Source organism: Rhinatrema bivittatum, chromosome 4 (assembly GCF_901001135.1).
Source record: "Rhinatrema bivittatum chromosome 4, aRhiBiv1.1, whole genome shotgun sequence".
Lineage (NCBI taxonomy): Eukaryota > Metazoa > Chordata > Amphibia > Gymnophiona > Rhinatrematidae > Rhinatrema > Rhinatrema bivittatum.
This window is the reverse complement of record NC_042618.1, coordinates 325,775,859-325,792,678: the sequence shown is the minus strand read 5'-3', so window position 1 is coordinate 325,792,678 and position 16,820 is coordinate 325,775,859. Positions and strand designations below refer to the sequence as shown.

General features: G+C 41.6%; 1 protein-coding gene across 2 annotated transcripts in view; it reads left to right on the top strand.

Annotated features, from left to right (window-relative positions):
* NTN1 (netrin 1) overlaps window positions 1-16,820 on the top strand; it is a 649,091-nt gene that overhangs the window by 500,776 nt on the left and 131,495 nt on the right. The window contains exons 6-7 of one of the 2 annotated variants that reach the window (XM_029600331.1): window positions 13,084-13,158; window positions 14,218-14,311. In XM_029600331.1, the coding sequence (XP_029456191.1) occupies window positions 13,084-13,158; window positions 14,218-14,267 (125 nt within the window). In that variant the 3' untranslated portion in view covers window positions 14,268-14,311. Of the gene's footprint in view, window positions 1-13,083; window positions 13,159-14,217; window positions 14,312-16,820 lie in introns of those variants that run through there. The other variant, XM_029600330.1, reaches the window with a different exon arrangement.

Genomic DNA, 16,820 nt, shown 5'->3' with positions numbered 1-16,820 from the left:
CCCTAAAAATGTTAGAAGTACCATATTGAGTCAGACCAAGGATCTATCTATACCATCATTACATTTCCAATAGTGACCAATTTGGAACTTTAGGAATTTCCCAACAGAACCCAAAAAGTAGATCTTTCTTGTTGCCCACTCCCAGGACTAAGCAGTGGCTTGCCTCAAGTCTACCTGGCTAATATTTATTTATGGACCTTTCTTCCGGGAACTTGTCCAAATCTTTTTTTTAAACTCAGTTATGCTAGATGCCTTGACCGCATACTCTGGCAACAAATTCCATAGCTTAATCATGCATTGCATGAATAAAGAATTCATCCAATATGTTTTAAATCTGCCACCAGTTAATACTATCTAAAACAGAGTGCATAAATGTTTCCTATTTATCTGTTCCATCCTACTCGTGGTTTTATAAACATCTATGAAATCTCCTGTGTCATATCTTCTCCAAGCTGAAGAGCATTAAACTGTTTAGCCTGTCTTCATAAGAGAACTTTTTAATTTGTGTTACCATTTTCTGTGCCCTTAATAATTCTGATATCTTTTGAGATTGTATAACCAGAACTGAATGCAATACTCAAGATGTGGACACATCATAGATTTATATAAAGACATTATAATATTCTTAGTTTTGTTCTCCATTCTTTTTTGGATCATTCCTAGCAATCTGTTTGGGGTGTTTTAAACCACTGCAATGCACTGAGCAGATGATTTCAATGTCCTGTCCATAATGACTCCAAGATTTTTTTTCTGAGTAATGATTCTTAATGTGGAACCCAGCATCATACACCTATAATTAGGATTATTTTTCCTGACGTGAATCTCTTTGCACTTGTCCACTTTAAATTTCATCTGACATTTAAAGTCCTTCTGCACTTCCTCCCAATCTGCTTCTGTTTTAACTATTATGAATATCTTTCTTAGGGATATGTAGTCTTCTAATTTTTGTTTCACTTTGTTTTATTGTTTTGGGGGTAGGGGGAGTTGTTTTTCAGTTCATTTAAAGCATTTTTCAATTCAGACGTATGCCAATGCCAGAAGTCTAAGAAGTAAGATGGGAGAGTTAGAATGTATAGCAGTAAATGATGAGATTGACAAAATTGGAATCACAGAGACCTGGTGGAAGGAGGATAACCAATGGGACAGTGCTATATCAGAGTACAAATTATATCGCAATGATAGGGAGGATCAACTTGGTGGGGGTGTGGCGCTGTATGTCCGGAAGGGTATAGAGTCCTACAGGATAAAGATCATACAAGAGACTAAATGCTCAGTAGAATTTATTTGGGTAGAAATCCCATGTGTGTTGGGTAAGAGTATAGTGATAGGAGTATACTACCGTCCACCTGGACAAAATGGTCAGACAGAGGATGAAATGCTAAGAGAATTCTGGTAAGCTAACCAATTTGGCAGTGCAGTAATAATGGGAGATTTCAATTACCTCAATATTGACTGGGTAAATGTAACATCAGGACTTGCTAGAGACATAAAGTTCCTGGATATAATAAACGACTGCTTAATGGAGCAATTGGTTTAGGAACCAACGAGAGAGGGAGCTATTTTAGATTTAATTCTTAGTAGAATGCAGGATTTGGTGAGAGAGGTAACTGTGGTAGGGCTTCTTGGCAATAGTGATTATAACATGATCAGATTTAAACTAATAACTGGAAGGGGGTCAATAAGTAAATATACAGCTCTAACACTATATTTTCAAAAGGGAAACTGATAAAATGAGGAAAATAGTTATAAAAAAACTGAAAGGTGCAGCTGCAAAGGTTGAAAGTGTTCAAAGGGCATGGATATTGTTTAAAATACAATCCTAGACACGCAGTCCAGATGTATTCCATGCATTAAGAAAGGTGGAAGGAAGGCAAAATGATTACCAGCATGGTTAAAAGGTGAGATGAAAGAGGCTATTTTAGCCAAAAATAATCCTTCAAAAATTGGAAGAAAGATCCATCTGAAGAAAATAGGAAAAAGCATAAGCATTGTCAAGTTAAGTGTAAAACATTGATAAGACAGGCAAAGAGAGAATTTGAAATGAAGTTGGCTGTAGAGGCAAAAACTCATAATAAACACTTTAAAAAATATATCCGAAGCAAGAAACCTGTGAGGGAGTCGGTTGGATCATTAGATGACCAAGGGGTTAAAGGGGCTCTTAGGGAAGATAAGGCCATTGCAGTCTAAATGAATTCTTTGCTATCATGTTTACTGATGAAGATGTTGGGGAGATACCAGTTCTGGAGATAGTTTTCAAGGGTGATGAGTCAAGTGAACTGAACCAAATCACTATGAACCTGGAAGATGTAGTAGGCCAGATTCACAAACTAAAGAGTAGCAAATCACCTGGGCCAGAAGGTATGCATCCTAGGGTTCTGAAGGAACTAAAAAATGAAATTTCTGATCTGTTAAAATTTGTAACCTATCATTAAAATCATCCATTGTACCTGAAGACTGGAGGGTGGCCATTGTAACCTCAATATTTAAAAAAGGCTCCAGGGGCGATCCTGGGAACTATAGACCAGTGAGTCTGACTTCAGTGCTGGGAAAAATAGTGGAAACTATTCTAAAGATCAAAATCGTAAAGCATATAGAAAGGCATGGTTTAATGGAACACAGTTAGCATGGATTTACCCAATGGAAGTCTTGCCTAACAAATCTGCTCCATTTTTTTGAATGGGTTAATAAACATGTTGTATAAAGGTGAACCGGTAGATTAGTGTATTTGGATTTTCAGAAGGCGTTTAATAAAGTCCCTCATGAGAATAGAAGGTCATGGAATAGAAGGTAATGTCCTTTTGTGGATTACAAACTGATTAAAAGACAGAAAAACAGAGAGTAGGATTAAATGGATTAAATGGTCAATTTTGTCAGTGGAAAAGGGTAAACAGTGGAGTGCCTCAGGGATCTATTCTTGGACTGGTGCTTTTCAATATATTTATAAATGATATGGAAAGAAATACGAGTGAGGTTATCAAATTTGCAGATGATACAAAATTATTCAGAGTAGTTACATTTCAAGCAGATTGTGATACATTGCAGGAGGACCTTATGAGACTGGAAGATTGGGCATCCAAATAGATGAAATTTAATGTGAACAAGTGATAGGTGCTGCATATAGGGAAAAATAACCCTTGCTGTAGTTACACGATGTTAGGTTCCATATTAGGAGCTACCAACCTGGAAAAAGATCTAGGCATCATGGTGGATAATACTTTGAAATCATCTGCTCAGTGTGCTGCAGCAGTCAAAAAAAGCAAACAGAATGTTAGGAATTATTAGGAAGGGAATGGTTAATAAAACGGAAAATGTCATAATGCCTCTCTATTGCTCCATGGTGAGTCTGCACCTTGAATACTAAATACAATTCTGGTTGTCGCATCTCAAAAAAGATATAGTTGTGATGGAGAAGGTACAGAAAAGGGTGACCAAAACGATAAAGGGTATGAAACAGCTCCCCTATGAGGAAAGACTAAAGAGGTTAGGGCTGTTCAGCTTGGAGAAGAGACGGCTGAAGGGGGATATGATAGAGGTCTTTAAGATCATGAGAGGTCTTGAACAAGTAGATGTGAATTGGTTATTTACACTTTTGGATAATAGAAGGAATAGGGGGCACTCCAAGAAGTTAGCAGGTAGCACATTTAAAACTAATTGGAGAAAATTCTTTTTCACTCAATGTACAATTAAGCTCTGTACTTTGTTGCCAGAGGATGTAGTTAGTGCAGTTACTGTAGCTGGGTTTAAAAAAGGTTTGGATAAGTTCTTGGAGGAGAAGTCCATTACTTGCTATTAATCAAGTAGACTTAGGGAATGAACTCTACTATTACTGGCAGCAGTAGCTTAGAATCCTTTTAGGGGCGGATTTTAAAAGACCTGCGCGCGCCGGCGCGCATAAAGCCCTGGGATGCGCGTAAGTCCCGGGGCTTTCGAAAAGGGGTGGGAGGGGGCGTGTCCGGGGGCGTGGTGCCGGCCCGGGGGCGTGGTCGAGGCCTCCGGACCAGCCCTCGGGACCGGAGGACGGAGCGGGGCTGCCGGGCCGGCGCGCGCAAATTTATGCCTGCTTTCAGCAGGCGTAACTTTGCCGACAAAGGTGGGGGGGGGGTTTTAGATAGGGCCGGGGGGTGGGTTAGGTAGGGGAAGGGAGGGCGAAGGATAGTTCCCTCCGAGGCCGCTCCGAAATCGGAGCGGCCTCGGAGGGAACAGGCAGCGCGCGCTGGGCTCGGCGCACGCAGGTTGCACAAATGTGCACCCCCTTGCGCGCGCCGAACCCGGATTTTATAAGATACGCGCGGCTACATGCATATCTTATAAAATCCAGCGTACTTTTGTTTGCGCCTGGTGCGCGAACAAAAGTATGCGATCGCGTATTTTTTAAAGATCTACCACTTAGTGTTTGGGTACTTGCCAGGTTCTTGTGGCCTGGTTTGGCCTCTATTGGAAACAGGATGCTGAGCTTTATTGACCCTTGTCTGACCCAGCATGGCAGTTTCTTATGTTCTTATGTTCAGTTAATTTGCCAAACTGACAAAAATCATTAAACGCGAAAAACCCCAAAACAAAAAAAAGGACATTATGCAGCCCTGAAAACCCTCTCTTACCCAGCAAAATGTTTACCCAGGGCCCGAGCCTACCCAGATGGGCCTCCCCACCCCTCCTCTCCCGGCCCAAAAAACCAATCTGGCCCGGCCGTTGTCTGCCAGGCTATGGCAGGCAGGACTCCCTGTTTAAATGTGCTGGGGCTGTGGAGCTCCCACCCCCCATGTCTAAGTGCCCTTCCTATACCCTGAGTAAAAAAGGGCACTTAGTCACTTCGCACCTTCTTCCAGTGTGGCCGGCGCTATTATGATACACAACTGAACAAAAGTCACTTTGGCGTTGTCTTTCAGGCAGACAGTGCCATCTATAAAGGATCGGGATTCTGGGCAGGAGTGAGTGGGCATCGCTCCTGCCCTTTTTTCCCTTAGGATCAGGGAAGAGGGTGGAAACACTCTGGCCCTGGCATATTTAAATGAGGGGGAGAGGGCCCTACACAGACCCCAGCCAGATTAGTTTAGTTTGTTGAGACTGGAGTGGGAGGGGCCTAGGCCCCCAGGTTTGTTTTGCTTGGCAGGAAGGGGTTTTCCAGGACTGCGGGAGCCTGTGGTTTTTTGTTTTTTTTTGCCACAAATACTAAAATATCTGAAAATGTGTTATTTTTATAGGAGGCCATTTTAGGTTAATTCTATTCAGAGCAAACAAAAAAAAGACCTAATTTTTGTTGCATTTTGTGTATTCATTTCAAATCAATGCACATCCCTAATCTTTGTATGATCTGCAGTTTTGATCACCTCACTCAGTGCTTCCTTTTACAAATCATTAATGAATAATTTATGCAATACCATTCCCTGTACAGATGATCTGAGGTACTCCAGAATTTACCTCTTTCCACTGGGAAAACTCACCATTTAGTCCTACTCTGTTTCCTATCTTTTAACCACCACCTTATTCACTTTATCAAATCCCTTCTGAAAATCCTAATGCACAATGTTGATTGTCTCACCTTTGTCTACATGTTTGTTCTCACCTTATTTATTTTTAAGTGTTTTATATACCTTCATTCCAAGTGAGAATCACTAGTTCACAATGGTTTACATGTAAAATATTCATAAATGAAATGAGTGTTACAGGGTAGATAGACATTCTTAGAAATGGTAGTAGTTCATAGGTAGATATCTAACTTAGAAACAGAGCTAGATAAAAAGGGTTAGTGAGGGGACGTGGGATATTGAATGAGAATTATTTATCTGAGTCATGGGGGGCTAGGTGTTACAGTCAAGTAGAAGGCATTTTTGAATAGCCAAGTTTTTAAGTCGCTTTTGAATTTCTTTTTATCTGTTAATTTTCAAAGTTCTTCTGGCATGGAATTCCATAGTTTGGGCCGGCAATTGGGATCACTTCATCTCTAGTTAGTGTAAGATTGAGAGCCTTTTAAATTTGGAATTTCAAGGAGGCCTTTGTTCTGTGATCTGAGAGTTCTCAGGGGGATGTGAGGTTTGAATGATATTCCCAGCAGATCGTTGTTGTTAAGGTTGATGATGTTGTATATTATAGTTAGAACTTTATAATGTATTCTTGACTGTACAGGAAGCCAATGTAGAGCCATCAGTATTGGGGTGATGTGGTCAAATTTTCTTGCTCCAGATAATCTAGCAGCGGCAAGGGTTTTAAGTAACTTGTTAGCAGTAATGAATTACAGTAGTCAAGGTTTGAAAAAATGAGAGATTGTAAAACTGTTCTGAAATCTGTTGAGCTTAGTAGAGGTTTTAATTGGCTCAGAATCCGCAGTCTGTGGAAACCAGATCTAATCAGTTTGCTTATGTGGGCTTTCATTGTAAAATTTTCATCGATTTGGAACCCTAGATCTCTCACTTGTGTAGCAGGGGTTACTTGGCAACTTCCGAGATCTATCCCTGGGGGTATAGTTTTTGTGGGTTGCGCCTTAACCAAATTAATTGCTATTTTGGAGTTTGAGAGTTTCCATTGAGCTAGTTTTTCTTTTCTTTTAATCATATATTCAGAGGGATAGAGGTGGGGGTGGAAGGGTGGAAGGGAAATAGAACCAAGAGCTAAGAGAAACAGATAAGTATGAGAGAAAATATGTGTGAAGCTTGTTGGGCAGACTAGATGGGCCATTTGGTCTTCTTCTGCCGTCATTTCTATGTTTCTATGTTTCTATGATATAGAATTCTGGTCACCGCATCTCAAAAAAGATATAATTGCGATGGAGAAGGTACAGAGAAGGGTGACCAAAATGATAAGGGGAATGGAACAGCTCCCCTATGAGGAAAGACTAAAGAGGTTAGGACTTTTTAGCTTGGAGAAGAGATGGCTGAGGGGATAGAGATGTTTAAAATCATCAGAGGTCTAGAACAGTAGAAGTGAATCGGCTATTTACTCTTTCAGATACTAGAAAGACCAGGGGGCACTCCATGAAGTTAGCATGTGGCACATTTAAAACTAATCGTAGAAAGTTCTTTTTCACTCAATGCACAATTAAACTCTGGAATTTGTTGCCAGAGGATGTGGTTAGTGCAGTTAGTATAGCTGTGTTTGAAAAAGGATTGGATAAGTTCTTGGAGGAGAAATCCATTACCTGCTATTAATTAAGTTGACTTAGAAAATAGCCACTGCTATTACTAGCAACAGTAACATGAAATAGACTTCGTTTTTGGGTACTTGCCAGGTTCTTATGGCCTGGATTGGCCACTGTTGGAAACATGGTGCTGGGCTTGACCCAGTATGGCATGTTCTTATGTTCTGAAGATCTGCAAACAGGAAGACGTTTAAACCCAGGTCAGAGTAATTTGCAAGTGGGTAGCACGTAGACATTAAATAATGTTGCTGTTAGCGCTGATAGCTTGTGGAACACCAGTTGTGCTTTGGAAGGTGTCAGACAAGTAATTGTCAAGTTTTCCTTGGAATGATCTATCTGCGAGAAATGAGGTGAACCGTTTTAGAACATTTCCATCAAGCCCGATGTTTTTCAACTGTTGGCATAGCATATTATGGTCAACAGTGTCAAAGGCAGCTGTTAGATCAATTAGGATTAGGCAGTATGATTTGTTTGAGTCAAAACTTCATAAAATAGTTTCAGATAAGGACTGAAGAAGAGTTTTGGTTGAGTGTTTTTTTTAATCTAAATTGGTTAGGATAAAGTATCTTGTTATCTTCCAGATTATTTTCCAGTTGGGTAAAGGCTGCTTTTTCAAGGATTTTCACAATGAAGGTTAAGTTGGAGATCGGATGGTAGTTATTCCAATCATCAGGTCTACCTGATTTATTTTTTAAATTTGTTTTATAACTGCTTGTTTTAGACCTTGGGGCATATAGCCTTCCTCGAGGGCGAGGTTGATTTGCATTGTGATTGTAGAAGTTATTGTCTGGTTTACTTGTTTTAATAGGGTGGTTGGTATCCGGTCAAGTGGATGTGTAGTAGTTTTAAGTTTGATTATAATTTGCTTATCTCCAGTTTTGGTAATCTGTCAAAAGATAACTATTTATCTTGTGGTAATAGATCTTCTGTTACTATTGGAGGGTGGGAATAAGTTATTTGTTGATTCAGCATCTTGATTTTTTCTGTTAGTGCTGTTGCATAATCATTACATGAAGTTTTTGTAAAATTGATGTTCATTGTATGATGTGAAAAGGGGTCTTTAATTAGACTCTTAACTGTCTCAAACAAGAGTTTTGAGTTGAAGATAATTCCATGTATCTGTTTTGTATAATATTCTTTTTTTTATTTGTTCGTTAGTGTTCTGTACTGGGATAGGTGAGATTGTATCTTCTAAGTGATTCATCTATAGGGTTTTTTTCACCATCTTTTTTCTAGATTTCTTAGTAGTTTTTTGGAATCTCAGTTTTTCATTATACTAGGGGTTCAATTTTCTCTGATTTACTTTGTTTTTATTTATAGTTATTGTTTGTATAGGGTTATGTTCCTCTGCAATTTCTTTGATCATATTTTTCCATGAATTAAATGCATCGTAGCAGCTGTTAGGTTGAAATCATTAATTTTGATCTCTAATGCAATAGTTGCTGTTCTTTTTTTATTTTCTTTCTGAATGATATGGTGCTTTTATCTCAAGAGTTTTTAGTTATTAGTTTTTTTTAAATATTAGCTCAGCTTTGATTAGGTTAGTCAGACCAGGGAATTATCTTGTGTTTAGTACTTATATTGTAGTAGTTGGAATTTGCGAATATTAAATCAAAAGTGTTGCCAGCTTTGTGTGTGGCTTCAGAAATGTGTTGAGTCCATCCTAACGCCTCCATTGTGTCAAGGAACAAGTCACAAGCGGGAGAGTTTGGTTCAAAGAATTCTAATAAATTAGTAGGGCACGAACTTAATTTAAAAACTCCATACTGACTTTTCCCCATTAAACCATGTTTATCCATATAAAGGCGAATTTTAAAAGTCCTTAGCGTGCCAAAACCAGGAGATATGTGCACAAGTTGGACCAGCGCACACCGAGTGGTTTTTATAAACCACCCATGGACGTGTGTATCTCCTGCTGTGTACACAAGTGAAAAGATTTAAAAAAAGGGGTGGAACATGGGCATGGCAGAGTCTGGTCAAGAAATGTGCATGTAAAATTTGTTTTTACGTGCATCTGGTTCCCTGCCATGTAAATAATTTACTTCTGCTATAGATGGTATGTAAGTATTAAAAGAAAAAAATGTAGGCTAGTCAATGGGGTTTGAAGGGTCGGGCTAAAAGGGGGAAAGAGTGGCTATTAAATAAGGGAGGTTTGGAAGTCCTATTCCTTAATTGGGCAAACTGGGAAAATGGCGAATGGCATTAACATGCGTCCCTTATAAAATTCCCCCCACTTACATGGTAGAAGCGGCATTTGCACACATATGCTGGTATCCATTTAAAATTGTGCGGACATGTACACACATCCAGGCTGTTTTATAACATGCATGCATATGCACGCATATGTTATAAAATGGATGCATCTGTGGACACGAACTGGCAAACGCGCACATGTGTACCCGCACGCCTGTTTAAAATTTACCATCATATTTTGTAATTTTTGTTCTTAGCAATAGCTTCTACCATTTTACCTGGCACTGATGTCAGTCTCACAAGTCTGTAGTTAGTTGAGTCATCCTTGGAACCTTTTCTGAAAATTGGCTATTCTCCATTCCTCAGGTACAGATGCAGTTTGGAATGATAAGGTACAGATGACCAATAGCAGGTCTGCAATTTTGTTTTTGACTTCCTTTAGATCCCTGGGGGTGAATGTCATCAGATCCGGGCGATTTGTTACTATTTAATTTGTGAATTTGCTGTAGCATCTCTTCAAGATTCTTATTGATTTGTTTCAGTTCCTCTGAATCATCAACTACAAACATTGGTTTCTCTTTGGGTCATTTCTCCAATTGGGTTTGCTTTGTTCATTCTTTGTCAGGAATGAACCTCATTTGTAAGCCATGGCATGTTGGGGATGAACTCTGTCTCTCAAATTTACTGCTAATGCCCTTCTTAATACTTGCATTGTACCAAAGAGAGCTTCCTTCTCGAGTTCATAGGGAGTAATCTTAACAGGCAACATCTCAAAATATGCTTGAAAATTCTTTCTAATCAGACCAGTGGCACCCAATATGATTGGGACTATTTCTGTATCTTTTTTCCATGTTGGCACTTAAGGATTTTTGCTTTCTCCAAATAATTTACAAAATAGTCACCGGGTACTGACACCTCTATCAGCAAAGCTCTTCTTGTGTTCTTCTTCACCACAATGTCTGGTTTTCGCGCCTTGGTTTTCCTCTCTGTGGGAATAGGAATATCCCACGTAATCACAACTTCTTCATTCTTCACTATTCTTTTGGGTTTCTGTTCCCAGTGTTTGGTTCTGGCGCGGGTATATACTTAACATCTTCCACAGTAAAGACTAAAGCAAAGAATTAGTTTTAATATTTCTGCTTTGGCCTCCTCTTCCTTTAGTGCCCTTTATACCTCCTGATTATCTAATGACACAAGTGATTCCCTTGTATGTTTCTTACTTTTTCTGAACTTGAAAAATCTTTGATTATTAGTTTTGGTCCCCACAAAGTCTCTCCTCAAATTAACTCTTTGCCTTTTTTTTATTTATTAGTGTTTTACATGTAACTTGTCATTACTAATGCACCTTTCCATTTTTTTCAAGGATGCATTTTTGGCTTTAATAGCCTCTTTAATACCCAAGCAGATCTTTTGCATATGAACCTCTGCGTCTTAATTGTCTCTTTAATTATGTTGTATCCACCTCTAACTTCCTTTCACATGCACAGGCCATGTTGAAAGGCTTGTTGTGTTAATGGGGTACTGTAGGACTTAGTGTAGCTGTCAGAATCTCAAATGAATGCAAGGCTTCTGCAAAAGCATTTATCCACACTCCTATTTGCTCCATTTCATTTCGGTTGACATTGGGGTTAGTATGCCATCAAATGAAGCAAACAATGAAACAAAATTACTTTTAATAACCCCTTGTGCATTGGATATGGGAGGATTATTTTCTATTTCAAAGATTCTTTGGCAGTTCTGTAGCCTGGCAAGGGGACCTTCCTCAGCATGACCTCTGGCATAACAAACTGGCCCCACATCAGTGATAGGACTCACATTTGGCCTATGAATTTTATGAGCTCATATTCCAAAAAGAGTAATTTATCACATCTATAATTTTTCATCAAGTTAAGAGTTTAAAGAATAAAGGTGACCAAAATGAACTTTATTGGTTAGAGAGTCAAGTGTTTGAGATGATTTAAGGTCAATCTGTGCTAAACTATCTCTGTTAATGAGTAAGAGACTGAGGAACAATTACCAGCTCACATCCTGGCTTCTTGTGGTTGATTGGGGCTCTGAACGCTGCTGGCGTGGTACTCACAGCTCTTGAGAAGAGCTAAATACTATTCTTAGGATGACAAATAAAAGTATCGGTGTAATCATATCTGATGATCTCAATGTTATAAAATAATACAAAAAGACAGTGGTCAGAGCCAAAGCAATGCTAGAGCACATAGGGGAGAGGTTTTTCCAGTTGTAAAAAAGGTGATAAAGCCTCTGTACAATCATTGTTGATAGGGGTATGCAGCCAAAAACGTTTGGTTTGTTTTTGTTTTGGGGATTTTTGGAATGTAAACCCCATTTGTTTTCGGAATTTATGCATGTAAGTTCTGTTTATGTGCATAAAAAATGTAAGCGCACAAACCTCTGAAGATGAATTGAATGGATGCACATCTCTAACTGATGAGACCTCATTTGCCATACCTCCTTCAACGGTAGAGTAGAGGAATTCAAAGAAGAGCTACAAAAATAATTGGGAGTCTGTACTGGGTATATGCCTGATCTGGTCTACTGTGAGCCCATTCACTGTCTCATGGCCCAGGCTGGTCCTAACTGAGACGGCTCAAACCTGAGGGACATTATGGCCTCTGGAAAACTTTGAAGAATGATTCCTAAGGTCAAAATGTCTGAGACCTTATCAGGAATATAGCTTATTACATCCACCCAACATATTCTCTCTCAGGCATTTTGCTATTATCGGTTGATTTGCTGGTTTATTACTCTAGTAAAGGGTCTCCTATTTGAACACAAGAATGTAAGCAAACTGCAGAAAAAAATTCAGGAGTCCCCGATGTTATAATATCTGGGGCTGAATTAGAGATCTCTGATGTCATACCTTCTACTGCAGACCAGGATGTTTAAGCGGAGCCTTTCCTATATTTAAACAAACATGCAGCATAAATGAATGTAAAAGGAGAAGTCAGAGACACGAAAATACATTTTTGGACTTTTCTAGGTAAAAGCAGCTTCACCTAAGTCTGCACAATTCCTCCACTAAACAGAAATCAACCTTATATTTGATAGATCAAGGCAATCCATTACTGCTGCTGGAAACAGCTATTAACTTTGCCAGAGCCACCAGTCCACTATGGATGGCAACACTTGGAACATGGGATGATGCTCTAAAGATGTCAGGTTGTGTCACAGCAGCGGAGCACATTAGAAATTAAATGTTCCTAGTGGGGTATTTTATTTTGCACACTCTACTAGAGTGGACACCAAAAGGTTTTGCTAATGCTTCATGGACTGCTAATTTCCTCTCTGACCTCTTTTGTTTGGAAGTGACCTCAGCCAGAATTTCTATGCAATGAATGCCAAAGTCTGACATAGGCCTAGGTTAGGGGTGACAATGAGGCCTGTATAGGCTTTAATCAGGCTCCAATTGCATTTTAACAACGGGAGGGAATTTATGTGGCTCTCAAAAGCCCTGGGTGGCACAATAAGGGAAGCCCTAGGGTCTTACACTAAGGCAGTGGCAGCCCACAGACAACTGAGAGATTCATCAGTCCTTGCTCAATATAAAAGGACTTCTTTAGAAATGGAGGGAAGGCTTCTGAATGCCCCACAAGCACTATTAGACAACACAATTGGTCCAGGCAGATGGATATCGCAGGCACACTGCTTATTCAGAATGGGCTGCAGTTTTCTTTCTCCTGATCTTAACACAAAAAAAAAAAAGAAGTCTAATTTGTTTTGTTAATGTTTTCTTCCCCCTGCAGACTGTGACTCATACTGCAAGGCTTCCAAAGGGAAACTTAAGATTAACATGAAAAAATACTGCAAGAAGGATTATGGTGAGTAGTCGTTTCCATAAAAAAATAAACACAAACTGTACTTACCTTATTGCCTTCAGCTTATTTATCGGAGAAATAAGAGTTTTAATGAGACCCTGTATAAAGGCTGATTCTAAGTTAACATGTAACATGTTATAAAAAATTGACATACGGTTGTGGCAAAAGGCTTATCTTGGTCTTTCAGTACATTCCCTTAATAGCAGAGGCTAGTGTAACATTTTGTGTCAAGGTAATTTCATGAATCAAGCCATCCATCCATTTGTTTCTAAAACAATTTCCTGAGTTTCTGATGAGAAAATACATCACTTGTAATGCTTCTATGAGAAATGATCACCTGTCTTGACACCTTTTTGGCAGGTTGTGTATTTTATATATTTTCTTTCTCAGTTTTACTGGTGGTTCTCCCAAGCTAACACAGCTGCCATTTATGCTGTGCTATAGGGAAGGCACTCAGTTACCTGCCAGATTAATGGATGATGTAGCCAGACTTTTCAAACTTGAGGCTGGGGATGAGGAGAGGGAAAAATAGTTCATTCTGTACCTTTCCAGTACAATTTCTAAACTTATTGTTTTATGTGAGAGTCCATTTCTTCCTTGGGTTATACATTTGGGCTTTTTTTTTGTAGAAAGTGCGCAAGGTTTTAAAACATCGGACTTTCAAGCTAGAACCAAACACTGCTAATCAGTAGGGCCACCCTTGGTGGGTTTCTTTCCATAGAAACATTTAAGTTTTTTTAAATCTTCTGTTTAATATGAAGTGTTTCTTTTAGGAAGGATTAATTGTATCTTCTGTAGTCAAATCCCTGATGAGGAGATTCACTTATAAAGTAGGACTTGAGCTTTATGCACTAGATTTATTTTGAAATTTCTTCTATTTTTGTGTCTTTGGGAATTACAGTTAGTATGCATGGCCCTGTATTTAATTGTAAAATCCTGTCAAGTTCTCTTTTTAAATTGGCAGAATGGAGTCATTGGATAGCGAGATGGAATGTATGTGTAACCCCTTTTTTTGAAGGATTATAGCTCCTTTGGGCAAATAACTAATTTGTTTCTCTTCAGGGGCTGCTCCGGCTAGCAATTCCATCCCACGCTTGACTCTCAATCCCTAGGGGCGGGGTTCTTTTATGAGGGTAAGCTCTCGCTTGTGGCCCAGATGATGTTAAAAGGTTCCCAGTGTGTGTATACTGTATTGGTGCTTCCCATGAGGTGAAAGGCTGTAAGAATTCAAACAGGACCAATAAAAGTTTACTGATTAATACTCATAAATTAGTCATCTGTCCATAATATCGAAGTTACATCTGAATGTTGGTACGTGTGGTTCTAGGTAGGTAGGTGTCCTTTTTCTCCTAGGACAAGCTGGATGGTAGTCCTCATCTGTGGGTGACATCAACTTTTGTCAGTTTCTAGAAACTTTGACTGGCAGACTGAGCATGCTCAGCCTGCTGCTATCCACGAGTCCACATGAGGTTCCCCTTCAGTCTCTTCTTTTCCGCAGTGCAGTAGCTTCATGATTGTGGAGCTCCAAATCCTTGAAAGGTTTTTCTGTCTTTTCAGGGGTTTTTCTGTGTCGGGTCCCCCTTCGCAGTTGGTCAGCAGATACCCTTGCTTTTGCCTTTGTTATTCGTGGTCAATTCCTAATTCCCACACCGTTGTGCCCGTTGATCATTGACCGCGTGCTAGCCTCTTTATTCGATGGCATGGTCAGGTTTCCGACGATACCCCCAGTGCCCGCGGAGCATGTCCATCACGGATCTGCATGAGGTATGTATCCTCTGCCTAGGGGCCCTGCATGACGTCTGGGGGTGTCATTTGTGTGACCAAATGACCCCCAAAGGGCGTCGTGCGCATCTGGATAAAATGGAGAAGCTCTTCGGCTCTCCAAAACCCTCCAATTCGGCTTCGGTATTCTCCACCCCCAAGGACCGCGGGGAACCACCCCCATCTCTTCCCCTGGCTGTCCTGCTCTCCAGTATCCCTAAGGACCAGGGAGAGGGAGATCGATCCATGGTGGTCTCTCCCCTCCCCCTAACCTTGGGGTCATCGTCTTCCTTGGCGCCAGGGAAAGACCGGGCCGAGTGCCAGAAATCCAGGAAGCATTGACACCGGTCACCGTCCTGCCACAGGTCTGGTTCTGGAGCGGCATCAGTGGCTGCCAAGCCACCACTGAAGCGGCACTGGCCACCGGAGGCCCCATCCTCCGGTGCCTCCGGTAGCCCGAGGCGTTCCCCACCGGCAACAGTGCTGGGCGCCATGCATTTTCGTGAACCTTCCGAGGATGTGCTGGGGATGCCTAGTCCCCCTTCTTCAGTCCTTACTACCCAGGACTTTCAGGAGGAGTTGGACCACAGGCTGCAATTGGTGGTGCTCAAAACGCTACAGAGCATCGAGCTGCTGGTGCCACCGGGTCCCATACCGGTGCGCGAGCCTCCACCTTCAATGTTCGAGCCCCTGTTGGAGCGTCTGGATGTCCTTCTTGGCATCCTACCGTCGCAACCGGTGCCCGAAAGGCCTCTGGCCTCCTTGGCCACCGATGCCCTCCACTGGGAGCGATTCCGATTCCTGGGTCCTCTGAGGAGGATGAAACCTCGGGGACCAGGCGTCCATGCCTGCGGTTCCCTAGGCTGCCACTGGTTCCTCTCAGCGTACCGTGGCCAATGCCCACCTCGATGCCCGGGGTCCATCGATGCCGCTGGTGCCCCCATGGCCCTTGGGGCCCAGGCCTACCGTCCCTCCCAGTCCCCGCCCTTGGTGTCTGGGCCCTAGCAAGGAGGATGGTCCCTATGACCTGTGGGGTGATGGCTCCTCAGACTCGTCCTCTGAGTTCTCTAATGACCCCTCTCAGAGCCTTCCCCTCCAGAGGAACGGCGTCGATCTCTGTCCAAAAACTTGTCATTTTCCAGCTTTGTAAGGGCCATAGCAGAGGCCATCCCCTTCCAGCTCCTGTTGGAGAAGGATACCCATCACAGGATGCTGGAGGTCCTCCAGTTCATCGATGCTCCAAAGGAGATTGTGGCTGTGCCAGTGTTCGACATCTTTAAGGAGCTCCTCCTCTGTATGTGGGAACATCCATTGTCGGTTTCCCTGGTAAACAGGAAGGTTGATGTGACTTATCTGGTTCAACAGGCCGTGGGCTTTGAACGGCGGCATCTATCCCACCAGTCAGCAGTGGTGGAGTCCGTGCTTAAAAAGGCCAGATGCTCCCGGCCACACGCTTCTGCCCCTTCGGGGTATGAACACATGGAGCTCGATGGCATAGGGAGGAAAATGTTCCAGGGGGCTATGCTAGTTGCTCATATTGCAGCCTGCTAGCTATGCATAACTCAATACAACTGCAACCTTTGGAAGCAGGTCCAAGAGTTTGTGGAGGGCCTTCCCCAGCAACAGCAGGAGTCCCTTGCAGCCATTGCCATTCTGGGGCTTGAGGTGGATAGACATGAGGTCAGGTCTACCTGTGACATTTTTGAGACCGCAACCTGCCTAGCTGCTAGTGGCGTTGGCACCAGATGGCTGGCTTGGCTCCGGGCCTCTGGTCTCCGACCAAAGATTCAGGACAGGCTTGTGAACCTCCCCATTACAGGTGAGAACCTGTTTGGGAATAAGGTGAAAGATGTCATGGCGCAACTGAAAGATCAACATGATGCGCTTCAGCAACTCTCTGCCAG